The sequence below is a fragment of the Gastrolobium bilobum genome, unplaced genomic scaffold, assembly GCF_033153095.1.
Source record: "Gastrolobium bilobum isolate Gb01-03AN ecotype WA unplaced genomic scaffold, APGP_CSIRO_Gbil_v1 utg53088, whole genome shotgun sequence".
NCBI lineage: Eukaryota > Viridiplantae > Streptophyta > Magnoliopsida > Fabales > Fabaceae > Gastrolobium > Gastrolobium bilobum.
The window spans coordinates 119,935-137,236 of record NW_026895232.1 but is presented as its reverse complement, the minus strand read 5'-3'; the positions used below and the strand labels follow the sequence as shown (position 1 = coordinate 137,236).

The 17,302-nt window shown below is 35.6% G+C and overlaps 3 protein-coding genes across 4 annotated transcripts; 2 read left to right on the top strand and 1 right to left on the bottom strand.

Annotated features, from left to right (window-relative positions):
- The first annotated feature begins 3,275 nt into the window (after positions 1 to 3,275).
- LOC133300936 (bZIP transcription factor 29-like) lies at positions 3,276 to 7,945 on the top strand. The gene is made up of 4 exons (XM_061500524.1): positions 3,276 to 4,816; positions 4,903 to 5,035; positions 5,172 to 5,256; positions 7,400 to 7,945. The coding sequence occupies exons 1-4, from the start codon at positions 3,675 to 3,677 to the stop codon at positions 7,672 to 7,674; spliced, it is 1,635 nt and encodes a 544-aa protein (XP_061356508.1). The 5' UTR covers positions 3,276 to 3,674; the 3' UTR covers positions 7,675 to 7,945.
- Positions 7,946 to 8,509: 564 nt separating this feature from the next.
- Positions 8,510 to 10,473, bottom strand: LOC133300945 (cytochrome P450 71A1-like). 2 transcript variants are annotated; one of them, XM_061500540.1, is made up of 3 exons: positions 9,961 to 10,473; positions 9,522 to 9,831; positions 8,510 to 9,252 (listed from the first exon to the last, which is right to left on the bottom strand). In XM_061500540.1, the coding sequence occupies exons 1-3, from the start codon at positions 10,437 to 10,439 to the stop codon at positions 8,626 to 8,628; spliced, it is 1,416 nt and encodes a 471-aa protein (XP_061356524.1). In that variant the 5' UTR covers positions 10,440 to 10,473; the 3' UTR covers positions 8,510 to 8,625. The 2 variants fall into 2 exon arrangements, with proteins under 2 accessions (XP_061356524.1, XP_061356517.1); XM_061500533.1 differs by having other exon boundaries at positions 9,522 to 10,473.
- A 4,437-nt stretch (positions 10,474 to 14,910) lies between these two features.
- On the top strand, positions 14,911 to 16,026 carry LOC133300927 (uncharacterized). The gene is made up of 2 exons (XM_061500513.1): positions 14,911 to 15,225; positions 15,349 to 16,026. Exons 1-2 carry the CDS (start codon positions 14,911 to 14,913, stop codon positions 16,024 to 16,026), a joined length of 993 nt encoding a protein of 330 aa, XP_061356497.1.
- The last annotated feature ends 1,276 nt before the right edge of the window (positions 16,027 to 17,302 follow it).

The following is a 17,302-nucleotide window of genomic DNA, read 5'->3' as shown; positions in this document are numbered from 1 at the left end:
ATCCAACCAAAAAGAATGAAAACGGAAAGGGCGTTCCACCCCATCAACTTTGCTTGGCTCTAAGGTAATAAGGATAGGATTATGGTCACTGTTAATACGAGGAAGCACTCGAACCTGGCCTTCATGAAACATCAACCTCCATTCAGCATTGCTACAAGCTCGATCTAAACGTTTAAAGACTCTATCTAAATGAAGAAATCTTGGTCCTCGCCATGTAAATTTAGAACCTATTCCTTCAAGATCAATCATCTTTATATCAGTTAGAAGAGAAGCAAATTTATTACATCTGCTAGTATCAACTGGAGCACCACCACGTTTCTCACCTGGAAAGGCAATTTCATTAAAATCACCTGCAATTAACCAAGGAACCGAGATATCTTCTGATAACTGAAGTAAATCATCCCAAAGTCTCTTCCGAATTTCTTCTCTAGGACTTGCATAGATAACAGTATAAAGAAAAGCTTGATGATCTGCCAATGTAACACGAACATGAATAAATTGATGGGTCTGTTTTAATGCTTGAACCTGACACCTATCATTATTCCATAGTAACCAAAGACCTCCCGTAAATCCATGAGCATCCTCCACTATTGAATTATTAAAACCCAGCTTTTTTATTATCTGTTTTGCTTTTGAACCACTTACTCGAGGTTCAAGAATAGCTGCCACCTCAATCTTATGCCTTCGAACCATCATTTGAAACGTTGATTTGAAGCACTTTTTAGCCGCCCCGCGGCAATTCCATGTAACTAAAGACATTAATCAATGGTAATTTGGCAGGATTGTGGGTCCACTGCCATCCCATTGTCATTGCACTGAGTTTCAGATTCTGAAATCATCTCCACCTCAATATTGAGCTTATGGTTTATTGGGATATGCTTTCCTTTATCTCTACTTGGATCAGGCGCTTTTGGTTGGGACAAGCCATGATCTAAGCCGTTGATATTTTGACCATCCTTATCCACCTCCATTTGATAACAATCTTTGTTATAATCAGCAACAGTACTCCTAGCCACCATGGAATCTCCACCGCTTTTACCTCCAATGTCCTTACTATTATGAATCGCAACTTGCCTCCTCAAGTTCGTTGTATTATTGTTTGAGGTACCTCTGTCAACTATCTTCCCATTTATTTGATTTTCTTTTTCATGACCTGTCGTAATCCCACTTAACGTAAATCGGTTGGGGTGTTCCTGTAATTCAACATTAGGACGGCTTCTAGGGTTTCTGTGTTTGGACCCTTGAGATGTACTAATATCAATATTAACAGGAGAGCCCACCATATTGACGTCATTTATAACAGCATCCGGATTAGTCGCTGGGATATCATGAGTAATATCATCTTCATTAGAGCCCATTAAAGCAGCGTAACGGGAATTTGATTGATTATCAATCATAACCGGCTGATTTGATTGCGGTTGATTACTCCCTTGATTATTCCCTTGATTACTCCCTTGATTGCTCCCTTGATTACTCCCTTGATTATTCCCTTGATTACTCCCTTGATTACTCTCTTGATTACGCCTTGATTCCCTTCGAACCGGTTCCTGCTTCCTGTTGTCCGCCATTGGAGTTTGAATTTTTGATCGACGTTGACGTTGCACCACCATCCAAGGACCTAATCCATTTTTCTGAAACTCAGCCTCATCTTTTTTCCCGTCTTGATTTTGCTGATTATCCTTTCCTTCAACTGGTATCTCAGGACAACAATCTTTACTATGTCCATAGCGCCTACAATGGAAACAAATAAGGCCTAAACCTTCATATTCTATCTGTTTAGTTGCTCCGTCCAACACATATTCACCCTTCAAAGGCTGAGCAAGATCCAGTTCCACGCAAATTCGAGCAAACTGTCCTCTTACATGCTCATTAGTTGTCTTATCGATCTTCAACATTTTACCTAGCCAGTTACCAATACGGCGGAAAAAGGCTTCATCATAATACTCCAGTGGGATACCCGGTAATCGCACCCAAGCTGCAATCTTCATCACACTTGCAGCATTTGGTCTAAAAGCTGGCTCCCAACGTCGGAGTGATAAATAATGGCCTAAAATAATCCAAGGACCACCATTTAGAGCAAAAAAAAGATCATCTTTGTTGCTAAATTGCACCACATAGAATCCATTACCTACATCTGTAACGTTAATCTTTCCAGCTCTAGCCCATAGTATTTCAATCTTCTTTTTCATGAAAGCCACTCCTGTATTCCTTCCAAGTAGTTTTACAATGAGAGCTTTTTCCCAAACCTTCAGCATTCTTGTTCTTGCTTTTCTAGTACAACCAAAATGAGTTCTACCATCTTCCTCTGTCCACATTTTAATCCCACCATAATTCACATCCTCTTCCTCGGCAGGTGCACTTTGATCAACATTTTCTTCCAAATTCCAATCCATTCCTTCCCAGTCATCTGTTTCACCATTGTGTTGCATGAGCATCTCTCGCCAAGTCATCTTTTTATTACCGTCGTCAACCATCCAAGATTCATGTCTAGGAACCCTAGACTGTGATTCAGTAAACACCATATCTCCATCTTTATTTCTCTTATTACTCCTACGTAGTAGATCTTCTTCTTCTTTTGAAGTTTGGCCTTCAGTAGCTATATTTTCCTCCATGAAAAGGAAAACCCTAGCAGAGCGTTTTTTGAAAAGGAAAACCCTAGCAGAGCGTTTTTTGAAAAGGAAAACCCTATCAAGGTAATATTGCCATCAATTGCAAATCGTTACAAGAGATGAAGAGAATACTATATATATATATATATACAATATTTACGATTATGCATGAATTTTTACTAAGATTATTTCAATATTAATTTATGCACAATACACCTGATTCTTTTCTTAATAAAATTATGCAATTCCCATTATATCAATAAAATACCACTATCAAATTATCAATCACCATAAAAAAAAAAAATCAAACTAGCAAATTGAGATAAAAATATGCATTTACTTCAGGTACTCACTCATATGAAGGCATTTTATTAGTAACGTGCTGTGTGGAAACGCGTTTACCTACCAAAAAGCCAAAAACGTAAAGTTGTTAAGCAATTTGACTTTAGGGAAAGTTGCCTAATACATTTAGATTTCAAATCAATTAAATAACAAATAAAGAATGATTTATATCTTTAGCCAAAAGAAGAAAAAATAAAATACAATCCGTAAATAAAGGAAAAGAAACATAATCGGCGTCTCAATGAAGTTGACACGCAAAAGGGCCCAATAATTTTCGCAATTAGAGAAAGAACGTTTAATTACATTACTTGCAAACACACACAACCACATAGTCATCTTCATCGTCCAAACACTCTCTGACACTTTTCAACTGCTCATGTGGTTCCTCTGGAAACCTCTTCTACACAATCTTCCTATGTGCCTTCTTATGTAGTAAAACGCGTGCGACACACACACACTATGTTATAATATAACATATACTTACCTTCCATGTTTTGGGTCAGGTTTTTCTCATCGTGCTGATGCAAGATAGGGTTTTTACTTTTTAAGCACAACAATGACCAGGTACAGGAACTACTGTGTTTAGTGCAAGCTTTCATAAATTATTTGCAATTTTAGTTGAGTAGACGAGCTGAATTTAAGGATTTTTGAGGTTTTGTTCATGTTCATGAGTTTATTTGATTGATTGATAGTTGTGAGTGTAGAAAGGTTTGTGAGTCAATAATGGAAGGTGTTGATCAAAGTGGTATGCAAAGAACTAGTTCTGCATTTCCTAGACCCCCGAACCGATTGAATGTTATGCATATCAATCAAATGGGTGTTGCTGAGAACCAGAAAATTTCTGGTATACCACCCTCTCACCCCAATACCAATATTTCACCTACATCTCCTTATCCCCAATTTATAGCCTCACAATCCCAATCCCAATCCCATTTGGGTTCCCAGCGTTTGCGTTCTCATAATTTGAGTCCTGGGTCATCCCATTCCAGGTCTCTGTCTCAATCCTCATTTTTCTCTCTGGATTCCTTGCCCCCATTGAGCCCTTCCCCTTATCGTGAACCCGTTACGGCATCTGATGTGTCTAAGGAGGAAAGCTTGGCTACCTCTCACGCCCCGGTCCCTAACCGAGGTCATCAGGTTCAGCTTGGTCATTGTCTTCCACCTCGTAAAGGACACAGGCGCTCTAGCAGTGATTCCCCCTTAGGAATCTCTGGTTTTATTCAGTCTTTCCCTCAGTCGGTTCCTGCTGACAATGCTCCTTCTAGAGGAGAAAACAAAGGTTTTGAGAAGCCAATTCAGCTAGTATTGAAGGAGCCAATTAAGGATACGGATTGTGTTGATGGCTTCAGTGGAGAACCTGTGGATGGGAGAAAAGAGGATGCCCTGGATGATTTATTTAGTGCATATATGAGTTTGGACAACATTGATAATCTGAATTTTTCTGGTATGGAAGATAGCAGAACTAGTGGTTCCAAGACAGTTGAAAGCAGTGACAATGAAGTTGAGAGTTATGTAAATGGAAAAACAACCGGTGCTTGGGGGGCAAGTTCAAGCTGTTCGGAAGAGAGGAGGGAAGGAGTCAAGAGGAGTTCTAATGGAGACATTGCACCTGGTGCCCGACACCGGAGAAGTTTCTCATTGGACAGTTCCTTGGAAAATTTTCGTGTTGAAGATGGATCACCTAATCTTCCTCCTTTGCAAAATCGAGCTGGTCAACACTCGCCTGGCGATTCAGTAGATGGTAAAACATCTGATATCAGTATGGAGTTTGGGAATGGTGAGTTTAGCTCAGAGGAGATAAAGAAGATAATGGAAAATGATAAACTTGCTGAAATTGCCATTTCTGATCCCAAGCGTGCAAAAAGGTGATATTTTCCTTGTCTTTGCCCATAATTCAGTCATTTTCTTTTGATAAAAAAACTAAAACTGTATTTGTTAAATACTTGCCTAGGATTTTGGCTAATCGTCTATCAGCTGCCCGCTCAAAGGAGCGGAAGATGCGGTACATTTCTGAATTGGAGCATAAGGTCCAAACTCTTCAGGCCGAGACAACCACATTGTCTACTCAGTATACCAAATTACAGGTGCGTATCTTCCGAGTTGAGCTGATATTCCCTTTTCTTCAGTTTGTCAATTATATTTTATTGTCGTGAATGCTACTATTCATTCATTCATTCATTCATTCTTTTTCTCCCTTTTTATTGTTGTGCTCGTCTTCAGATGGATAATTCAGAGCTTAAAACTGAGAATAACGAGTACAAATTGAGGCTTCAAGCCTTGGAACAACATTCACAATTGAAAGATGGTATTTGTATACATTTGCCTTATACTTTGTGTATTAGTTAGCTCAAATCTGCTTTAACTTATATCACCCTGTAAAGTGTAAACTATTTATTTGAAGTGGATAACTTTGTCATTTTTGTACAGAAAATAACCTGTATATCATAGTTGTTAGAATTACACGATTCAATACAATTTGGTAAGCCAGGTATTCATATCATGTGATGTATCAGAGATGGCTTTGAATCACGTGATACATGCATGAATTAGTGTGATTCTGTATTACAAATACAAATCACACGATTCAACGATTCTTTAGTTTTTATTCTTTTATTCTTTTCTTTCATCAATTCCCATAAAAGAAATTGAAAAGTTAAATAAGCTTAGATTATTAAATGAAAGTAAACTAAAGGAGTGCTACTAAATGCACCCTATTCGATTATTCCACAGTCCTGTTTTTATGCTTTTGAATCAGGAGTTTCGCATAGTCACTCACTCACTCTATGTATCCTATTTAGCTATTACATTGCTTTGTTTTCATTCTTCTGAAACATAGGCTTCACGCAATCACTTGCTCGCTTTACATGCACCTTATTTGGCTATATCATATCGGTGCTAAGTTTTATTTCTTCTGAAGCATAGGTTTCATGCTGTCACTTTATGAGACTCAGTTATGACTCATGATTTGTGATTTTGTTTTGTGAGACTTATGGTTAAGTTGTCTTGTCAATTTCTAGTTTTGAATTATTACATATGATTTATATGATACTATCAAGCTATTTTTTATTGTCTCTGAATATTATGATTCAAAATGATTTAAGATTTACGATTCAAAAATTAGCTTGGCAATTCATGATTTACGATTCAAAATGATCGATCATGTTCAATGATGTCTGATTTTCTTTAAATAAAATCGATTTTATGCGTAATAGCTAGTAACAACATGTACTTTATGACATTTTTCGAGTGTGAAGATAGTTATTCAAACATTTGTTGGTTCTCAGCTTTGTGAAATGGTTGATGTCAATTAACAAATATAAGAGTGACTTCTATCCAATCATGTTCAATGATCTCTGCACGGCTGCAACTTTCAAATCTGCCTGCCTGACCAAGGAATTTGATTTCTTCTTGACAAATGCCTGCAAATTTGTAACCCAAGTGCATTTTGCCCTAATACTGTGTTTTCCTGATGTTCTGTTTCATGTTGTAGCCTCTTTAAATCTGCATATGAGAAATGCTTGAATCTAATCTGGTTTTAGTCATATATTCTCTTAATCTTGCCTCCATAGGTGTGGTCACTTAAATGCCTTTATTGCCAAAATATAAAGAAATAAGAGAGAAAACGAGACTGGGAAGGGGGCTCTACTGCTCTAGTAGTACAGTTTCAAATATTCCTTTTTCTTGTATATGCAAAAACACTGCAGCTTTTTTTATTTGATGGAAAATAGTCACAGTAAAACTAACAATCATTTTTGGGAAAACTTCAAAAAGTCCCCTATAACTTTCCTCATAATCTTTTACTCCCTCCCTAAAATTTTAAATCATTTACTCTCCTCCTGACTTAAAGTTTTTTTATCATTTAACCCCCTAAGTGAGGGGGTAAGTGATAAAAAAAATCTAAATAAGGATGTAAATGATTCAAAAAAATTGTGAGGGGGTAAGTGATGATTAAGAAAACTCATAGGGTTTTTTTTGAAGTTTTCCAATCATTTTTTCCACAAAACTTTTACTTGCTCCAAACCTTTATCAGCTGTGTCCTCATTTCTAGATTTTCATTTCATTATTAATGTAGTTATACACTATAAACTTCTACATCTCCGAGACATTGAAAACATGTTTTCAACTCTTAAGCTGTAACTTGTAAGTATATATCTCCGTTACGCCCTCTCCCTTCAAAATCACTGCACTGCCTTGATTTTGTGCTGGAGATGAATATCTTCACCGGACTGGTCTATCTATATATTTAGTTGTGTACATGTTCCTTGGGCAGAGTATTGATTTTTGTTTTGACGATTAAGGAACTGATGAAAGTAATTCCTGCAATAGTACATTTCGTTAGTACTTTCTATATCTTCCAAGTGCTGGGTCCTCTGCATTTATGCATTTGAATCTGACAGGGTTTACATTTCAACAGTCATTTAACCATTTGTGTTCCTTGATTGTGGCAGCTCTGAATGAGACCTTGGATGCTGAAGTGCGGCGCTTACGATGTGCAGTTGCAGAACTTGGCGGTGAGTCCCTCCTCTCAAGTCGCATGGCTCAGCAACGTGCTATTAACCAACAAATGTTGCAGTTACAGCATCATCAACAGCCAAGTCAGCTTAGACATTTTCAACTGCAAAACAGCCATTCTCAGGAAGAGACACAGACTCAGTCACAGCAGATTCAACGCAATAATGAATTGCAATCTCAGCGCCAGAATGGCAAAGCTACTGCCTACTGATCTCAGTAAATTATAGAAGCAATTGATATATATATATATATATATATATATATATATATATATGGCTGCTTTTGATTCAAACTTTGGTACAATATTTTTTGGAAATGTAGCTGATGGCACTGAACCACCGTTAGTTTGCCTATATAGGTCGGTTTTTTAGTTTTTATTTTTCCCTCAATGTTTCACACATATATACTTGGAGTGTATTTTCATATTAACCTTGTGGTCATATCAATTATTATGAATACAATCCACCCCCCTTTCCCTATTGAATGATAGTTTTTCTGGCATGATCTAATGATCTATAACGCGACAAATATTGGTTGGTGCTAAATTTTTTGTATACCAAATATTCGTAAATTTTGGTTCAGAAAGGATTCAAAAAATAAAATTGAGATATACTTATTTTAGTGTAACTTTTTGATGTCCAAACACCTTAGTAATTTATTTAATACATGTAGGCACAAATTTAGGCATGCCCCGTGACTTGTAGGTTAATGCTAATCGCTTTCTTTCACACGCCATTGATTGACATTATTAAAACTTATGTATTTTGTGTGTTACGTAGACAAATGGAACAAGTATTAGACTCCATCCGATTAATTATTCCAGAAAGACGACTTTCTTAGACCAATTAAATTCTGCACGTAGTTTCTATTCCCATTATTAAATAGGATCGAAAATATTAATCGGTCACATCAAATAGTGTATACTTTGCTAAATAATGACTCATTTGTTAGTCAATAAGATGTATAAATTGATCAACAGACTAATAAAATCTTAGTATAAGACAAAAATATATATATTAATTTCTTATAATTATTTAAATGTATGTTTTTAATACAAGAACACAAGGCTAAAAAACAAGAACATTAATTACCAACTAATTAAAAAGTCTACATCATCATGAGACTATTTGATCTTTAATCATATTTATATGACCTTGATAGGTCAAATGATTGAGATTGTAGAGTGTTTCTTGGCCACAAGGTAAAGATCATTTTTCTTGTGCATAGTTATTCCTGGTTTCACTTGCGTGTCTAACACGTCATCTTTGTCAAACCCACGAGGCACTTCCCAATCAAACGAGTGGAGAAGATTAGCAAGTGAAAGCTCAACGGTGACCACAGCCATGTGCTTCGCAGGACACATTCTCCTTCCAGCTCCAAATGGAATCACCTCAAAATCTTTACCCTTTAAGTCTATTGAACTCCCAAGGAACCTTTCAGGATAAAACTTTTCTGGGTCTTCCCAGTTCTCAGGGTCCCTTGCTATAGCCCACGCGTTAACATAGACAAGAGTTTTGGCTTGAATCTCATAACCATCTATGGTGCACCTTTCCATCGTTTCTCTTGGCAAAAGTAACGGTGACGGTGGAAACAATCTCAATGTCTCCTTAACAACTGCTTTAAGATAAGGAAGCCTTTCAATATCATCTTCATTTACAAAATCTTTGTCCCCAAATAAATCTCTTATTTCTCCTTGAACCTTTTTCATCACATCAGGATTCCTCAACAATGCTGTCATAGCCCAAACTATTGCTGCTGAACTCGGGTCTGTTCCTGCTGTAAAGATGTTCTGCATGTATATATAATCACATATAATTAAATAAACTGAACGTTTTGTGATTAATTAATTACCATAAGTTTAAGATTTGAACTCAAAGATTAAGAAAATGAATTTATTGACACTTGGATCAAGTAATGGTTGGTAATATATTGACACCATGTTTTGTTAATCTGTAACAACTATGAGACGAGGTGTCAAACTTTTTATTTGATATCAATGTCGAAGGATCCTGTTGCAGATATATATTTTAATAAAGCATTAGAAAGAAGAAAGCTTACCATAAGCACAGCTTTTATATGATCAAGAGTGAGATCAAAAGAGAATGAGTGATCATTGATCATCTGGAGAAAGATATCAATGATGTCCGTTACATCTTGGTCATTGGTTTTATGCCTTGTGGGATCCATGTGGTCATGGATGACTCGTTCATAAAACACATCAAGCTCCTTGAAGGTTTTATCAAGCCGCCATAGAATTCCCCTGACTCTATCAACCCACCCCATCAATGGAAAATAATCTGAAAAGTAAAATTCTGTCATCATTGCTTGAGCCTCGTTGAGTAGTACCTGCAATCTGCTCCTTCTGTGGCTTCCTAATTCAACAACCTCATCATATTCATAACTATACTTTTTCCCAAAAGCTATCCTACTTATTGAAGTGCAAGTGAAAGACATCAATATTTCTGTCAAGTTTACAACTTTATGGGAAGCATCGTACTCTGATAGTTTTTGAATCATTTGGGCAACCTCGTCTTCTCGAATGGGACGAAAGGATTGGACACGATGAGAGCTGAAGAGGTGGAGGATAGAGAGTTTTTTCATTTCTCTCCAGTAAGGGCTATAAGGTGTGAAACCCAAGTCCAAGAAATTGTAAGACAATATCCTTGGTCCAAGGAAGGATGGTCTGCTTGCAAAGATGAGGTCGTGTGTTTTCAAGACTTGTGTCGCCATTTTTGCTGAGGAAACGACCAAGGTTGGAACAGAGCCAAGGCGCAACGACATGAGAGGTCCATAGCGTTTGGAGAGTTGGCTTAAGGAGCGATGTGGGGCTGAGTTATCAAGCTGGTGGAGATTGCCAATGAGTGGAAGACCTGGAGGACCAGGTGGAAGAAGTGCTCTTGCTCTGTTTGTTCTGTGTTTGTGGATGATGAATAGAGTGAGGATAGATAATAACGAAAGAAGAACAAGAACCCCCATGATGCAGGTACCCCACAAATTCCACCTCTATCTTCCAAATTTATAAAACTTTCTTCTTTTGGTCAGATATGCACCGTACGCTGGATGTATTGAAGATTTTTCCTGTTTTGGACCGGGCCTTGCGACATTTCCACCGGACCATTCCTCAAGGCCAAAGTATTTTTGTGGTAAAAGACGAAAATGGATCTTCTCAATCATGTTTTAAAAAAAATATGACATGATCGTATAGTACAATTATAATTATATAAATTGTGAATTAATAATTATTTATTTTAATCCTTTTTTATTATTATTATTATTGATCTACATTTGTATAATTATGATTGCTTAAATAATTATAGGGTTCGTTTTTTCTGCAGTTACTGCAGATAAGTTATCTACAGTAAGCCCAATACGACGTCGTTTTGGACGAAAATCATAGTGTTGTTGTAATTTTAATTTATCTTAGGGTTATAATAGTCTTTATATTTATAATTTTTTAAGATTTTAATACCAAAACGACGTCGTTTTGGGAATAAATGCAGATAACTTCTCTGCATTAACTGCGAAAACATTTTTTCCATAATTATATTATGTCTTTTTCAACATGAAAAGATCCACTTACATACAAAGATATATAGTCTATTGATTACCTCACACTTTCTATCCACATATGAGATATATATATATATCAGTAGTCACGCAGTCTCACGTCATTGTGGGCTCATATGGCTGAAAAACGATTATGAAATTACATTTTTTATGTCTAAAAGAATCTTTTTCACTCTATAAATACTGCATCATTTTCTTGGAGAGAATATCTTTATCTTTATTACTCACTATACTTAAATTCTAATCGAGTTCATTCACTACCCTAAATAGAGACAAGATATAGGAAGATGATTGTTGTAAAAAATAGCTGTCTGATTAGCATCTTTTATAAGCAAATTAGCATTTTTTGTATAAGCAAATTAGCGTTTTATTTTGCTTATGTAAATCCAAGATTAATAGATAGTTGATTATTAAGATTTGACATTTTCACTTTCAAAGTAATCGTTCAGTCAATCCCATCTCTTATGCTATCTAACAACTACACCTAAGAATTAGCTGTCAATCAGCACCTTTCATTCGCAAATCAGTATTTTATTTTGCTTACCTAATTAGCCTAAAATAATAGCAAGTCGATAGCACAAGTTACTGTTTATTTTACACATTGATTAGGGTTATATACAAAGATTTTATAAATCTCATGTTAAAAGAGATAAGTTATTTCATGTCATAGAGATAAATTTGTGGGCTCCACCACTTAAAAAAAAGTGGCACAATTATCGAAAGGGTGTTTAGGAGAAAAAACTTATCTCGTGTAGCATGAGAATAGTTTTTCCCATATATAAATGTGTGTGAAAAGATCCGTTTACAAACTCTTTTTACAAGTTACACTAAGTGTAATTGGTCGTACACTTTTGATTAATGTATGACCGGTTAGACATAGTGTAATTTGTAAACAAAAAATTTGTAAATATAACTTTCCTTTAAATGTAACGAATGTTTACATAAAGAAAGTTGCATCATTGTAGTGATATTGCACGTATAAATAGGTTAGGCTTTGACTTAAATAGCCTAAGCCTATATATAATATTTTAGGACTAGCTTAACCTGTCAGCTTTATATAGGTTCAAATTATAAATCTGACTTGATATATATTTAAAAAATAAAAGTATTGGCCTAGGTCTATTAACCTGTTTAAATTCTATTAAACATTCAATAATTAAAACAATACAACTTTATTATTTAAATTAAATAATATAATATAGGCCGACCTGTAAGATTATAAGCCCGACATAGCCTATTTTTTAAACAATTTTTTTTAAAAGTCTAGACTTGATATATTTGACTATATTTAATATGCCAAATTTGATATGATATAGGCTAAGTTATAGATCCTGTAAGCCGATCTAACTCATTTATACCCCTAATTTCAAGTAGTAATACAAAAATCTGTAAAGTCTGAACCAATTTTTTTTAGCAACGAAGTAGCCGGAAGGTAAGATTTGTTCCCTAGTGATTTGGAGGGATTCCATTAGAGTGCAGAGCTAGTTGAAAAAATGCATATAACAGAGCAAATTATGAACAACCGTTCAATGCTACCACAATGCCAAATATTTTAAAAAATTCATAACCAAATAAAAGGATATTATGATGGAAAAATCCACCCATTTGAATTTGACGAGGTAATATATAAATGTAAAAGATGTAGACAAAAGTTGCATTATTGTAAATGACAAAGAGAGTTGAAAAAGTCACATTCAAAAAAAAAAGAGAGTTGAAAAATCAAAAAGTTGCATTGTTGTAAATTGTATTACAAGTTTTTGTATAAAAATTGGAAAGTCTACACCAATCAGTTTTAAAATAGTAGTTGTGGTGACCTTAAGCAAGGAAGTTGCTGGATGATAGTTTTTTATTTAATTATTTTTGTATTCCAATCAGTTCATATTCAAGTACTGATTCATATAAAGGACAAGTCTATCAAGACCATTTTTCTACTCTCGCTACTCAAATTCAAAAACTTTGGTTGGTTAAATAAAACAAATGGGATAGAGAACAAGATACAGCAAGATGATTTGTTGGAAATAAGAGCAAGATGATTTGTTGGAAATAAGAGAAGTAGAATGATATAAATTGGGACCAGAAAACTTTTTTGATGGGTAGTACACTATAATACTTTGCTTTTGTAATATTAATCAGTAACTCACACTTTTCTATTTTTCCTTTTCACAAGAACTCCTCTTTTCTTTTTTCATTCACAGCAATTCGTTACTATATATATATATATATATATATATATATATATATATAGGAAGAATATTTGTCATTTTAAATAACACAATCTATGTCATTTTACTCATAAAGAGATGTGACTCACACTTTTTTTTTTTTTTTTTTATGTCCACTCTCTCTTCCTCTTTATCTATTTCTTTCTTTCACTTAGGGTGCGCATGACAACCTTCCTGAAATCAATTTTTTTTTTAATTTCTATTCTCGGGAACAGAAATGGATAGAAAACTCATTTGGTAAAACTAGTTTATTTTTTGTTCCCGGAATGAACCAGATTGATTTTTGTGCTGGGGAACATAAAAAAGAATCAATTTTTTTTTTGTTTTTTTGTTCCCGGACACAAAATGAGAAACACTTATCTCTCTTAATTACTCTCCATCTCTACCATCATCACCACCACTACCATCATCCCAACACGACCACCGCCACCATTGTCGTCGCCGCCGTCGTACCACTAGTGCTGTCGTGACCACCCCCCACCACCACTATGCCACCGCTATCATCACCATCACCACCACCTTCACCCCCCACCCCCGCCGCCGCCACCACCATAACCACACCATATGGAAAGGAAAGTGATGATTCGAATTTTTTTTACATTTATTGGGAATTATTTTTTATTATATTATTTGTTATGTTATCAAATGCAATTCTCATTCTCGGAATAAAAATAGAACATGTTATCAAACACATTTTTTTTCTCATAAACTGTTCCAAGGAACAGAAATAGAAAAGAATTGTTTCTTTTTAGAAACAGTGCCAGAGAATAGAATGATTGTCATGCACACCCTTAAAATGATACAACTTTACATCCTTTAAAATGATATACATTTTTATTTTTTTTATTTTACACTCTAACATAACTCTTTCTTTCTTTTTGTGTAATATAAAAACTTGACTCTTAACTATAGACTCCTGACTCTCTTTTTTATGCAACACTATTAAATTTGTTTCTAACAACTTTTTACGGCCAAACATTTATTTGTGGCCTTGGACAATTTCTAATGACAACCACATATCCTGATTCGAGATAAGATCAAAACTCATTTACTCATAATCATTTTCCCTTCTTAAATTTATAATTAGAGTAAAATCTTTTTTGGATCCCTAATAAAAAATACGATTTTTACTTTTGTCTTTTATAAAAAAAAGTCAACTCTTGGTCTCTCTGCAATCTCATTTCTTTAAAAATATGATCCCTCAGAAATTCAATAAAGATCCAATTTAATCCGTGAAAAAAAACTAATATAGATTTTTTTTATAAGAGACGAAAATAGAGACTGTGTTTTTGGTTAGAGACCCAAGCCTCCCAACTTGGTATTAGAGCGTGGTTTATCTTGGAACAAAGAAGTCCCATACCTGATAGTGATCAAACTAGTGTTGCTAGTGTTGTTAAGCTTATGCCACGTGGACTGGAAAAACAGAATTAGGTTCTTGTTAGATAATTCGGTTAGGCTTTCCCGCGCTTTTACCTTACTTCTTTTTGATGTAAAACAGCACCTGTATAAATACTTTGAAGAGAAATGAAAACAGTAGATTGGTTTTTCCAAAATGAATGTTAGTTTCATCGAGTTTAAGATGGTATCAGAGCTCTAAATTGGGGCTCTGGTATCGCAGTGAGAGAAACGCGTGATTTTTCTTTTCGTTGTCTTCTACAATGGCAGAAGGTGAATCCACCGATGCTTCCGCTACCGTGACACAACCACCATCGGTGTCTCGATATCCTGTGATGCCTCTGGCGGTGCCTGATTTCTATACAAATCCTTCTCACCCGTTCTTTTTACATCCAAACGAATCACCGTCGACAATCTTAGTTCCTCAGTTGCTCAATGGAAACAATTATCATATGTGGTCTAGAGCCATGACTGTTGTGCTCATTTCGAAGAACAAGATAGGGTTTATTGATGGTAGCATGGATCCACCTTTGGAAGATGATCCTTCTTATTTCGCTTGGCAGAGGTGTAATAATATGGTAAATGCATGGCTTCACCGTTCAATTTCACAATCAATTGTCCAATCGATCATATGGATCGAAAAAGCTTGAGATGTCTGGGTTGATTTATGTAACAGATTCTCTCGTTCTGACATATTTCAGATTTCTGATCTTCCAGAGGAGATCTATCGTTTAAAGCAAGGAGATAAAGATGTCACAGAGTATTTTACTGAACTTAAAACTCTGTTTGATGCATTAGATAATTTGAAGCCATTACCAATTTGTAGTTGCTCGACCAAGTGTTCATGTGGTGGATATTTGAAAATGAAGGATTATCGTGATCGAGATTATATCATACGGTTCCTCAAGGGATTAAATGAGCAATATTCACAAGTCAGATCCCAAATAATATTGCTTAAGCCTTTTCTTGATGTTTCTCAGGCTTTTTCCATGGTAACTCAACAGGAACGACAGTTTCAAGGTGAAATTCGTGCAGATAACAACCAATCCTTTGCTGGATTTTCTGATAATGCTTCTTTTCGAAGAAATCATGGTGCTAGAGGTTTTAGAAGAAGAGGCAGAGTTCCTCTCAACAATTATGGTGGAGGTCGTACTCAACTTACAAAGATTTGCACTCATTGTGGTGGATTTAACCACACTGTTGAAACTTGTTTTCATCTTTATGGTTTTCCACAAGCATATAAATCACGAAATCCTGCACCTCATGCTACCAATATTGTAGCACAAAACGCATCTGATATTTTTACTAGCAAATCGGATTCAGCTTCAAGTGTCACTCTTTCTGGTGATCAATATCAGCACATTCTGAGTCTACTCTAGAAGAATGTTGTTACTTCCACTTCTAGTCCTTCTACCAATCATGCCACAAATTTCACACAAGTATCCAATTTTAATACTACATTGATGGATCAGCCAGGTAACATAGATTCATATTGGCTTTTAGACAGTGGTTCTACAGATCATGTGACATATTTGAGATCCCAATTTACACAATTGATAAAGACTCAACTTATTTCTATTAATCTGCCTAATGGAGTCACATTTCTTGCAGAATTTTCTGGAACTGTTCATGTTTCACCTACTCTTGTTTTATTTGATGTCCTTTATGTTCCACAATTTAAGGTTAATCTCATTTTTGTTGCCAAACTGTTAACTCATGTCCCTTGTTCTCTAATTTTTCGTGCCTCTCATTGCCTTATACAACACATCCATACCCAAATGAAGATTGGTATTGCTGAGCAACGAAATGGGCTATATGTGATCATGGGAAAGAATATCAAGGAAGCTTGTCATATGCAGCGATTTAGTAGCAATAAAGACACTCAAATTTGTAATGTGCAGAAACATGATTCTGTTGTTTGGCATTAAAGACTTGGTCATATACCACATACTGTAATGAGGCAGATGTCTCTTCGATTCCCTTTTATTTCGGGTGATTTTTTGCACCCTTGTGATACCTGTCACTTGGCAAAACAGAAACAATTGTCATTCCCTATTTCTGAGTTGAATTCAATACATAGCTTTCAGCTGATTCATGTTGACATCTGGGGCCCTTTTGCTACTGCTTCCCTTGAAGGTTATAGGTATTTTTTTACCATAGTTGATGATTATTCAAAATTTACTTGGGTGATGTTAATGAAAGCTAAATCTGAAACTAGTTCTCATATAAAGAATTTTGTGGCTTTTATTGAGACTCAGTTTCACACTACCATTACTGTTATTCGAAGTGACAATGGCAAGGAATTTCTCATGGCTGATTTTTATTCACAAAAGGGAATTGTTCATCAATGTAGTTGTGTGGAATGTCCCCAACAAAATGGTACGGTAGAGAGGAAACATCAACATATCCTCAATGTGGCTAGAGCCCTCCTTTTTCAATCCTATTTGCCAATTTCCCTTTGGAGTTATGTTATCACACATGTTGTTCATTTAATCAATCGCACTTCCACTCCCATTTTAGCCCACAAAACACCTTATGAGGTTCTCCACAATCAACCTCCAATTCTCCTTCATTTGAGAGTGTTTGGTTGCCTTGCTTTTGCTTCCACCTTCCATGCTCATCGTTCAAAATTTTCTCCCAAGGCTCGCAAATCTG

Excerpts from the sequence above, each read along its gene's own strand:
- LOC133300927 (XM_061500513.1), top strand. The coding sequence starts at position 14,911 with ATGGCAGAAGGTGAATCCACCGATGCTTCCGCTACCGTGACACAACCA. Across the intron at positions 15,226-15,348 it reads GGCAGAGGTGTAATAATATG|ATTTCTGATCTTCCAGAGGA; the intron begins GTAAATGCATGG and ends GACATATTTCAG.
- LOC133300945 (XM_061500533.1), bottom strand. The coding sequence starts at position 10,439 with ATGGGGGTTCTTGTTCTTCTTTCGTTATTATCTATCCTCACTCTATTC. Across the intron at positions 9,253-9,521 it reads ATATAAAAGCTGTGCTTATG|AACATCTTTACAGCAGGAAC; the intron begins GTAAGCTTTCTT and ends ATATACATGCAG.
- LOC133300936 (XM_061500524.1), top strand. The coding sequence starts at position 3,675 with ATGGAAGGTGTTGATCAAAGTGGTATGCAAAGAACTAGTTCTGCATTT. Across the intron at positions 4,817-4,902 it reads GATCCCAAGCGTGCAAAAAG|GATTTTGGCTAATCGTCTAT; the intron begins GTGATATTTTCC and ends ATACTTGCCTAG. Across the intron at positions 5,257-7,399 it reads ACATTCACAATTGAAAGATG|CTCTGAATGAGACCTTGGAT; the intron begins GTATTTGTATAC and ends TGATTGTGGCAG.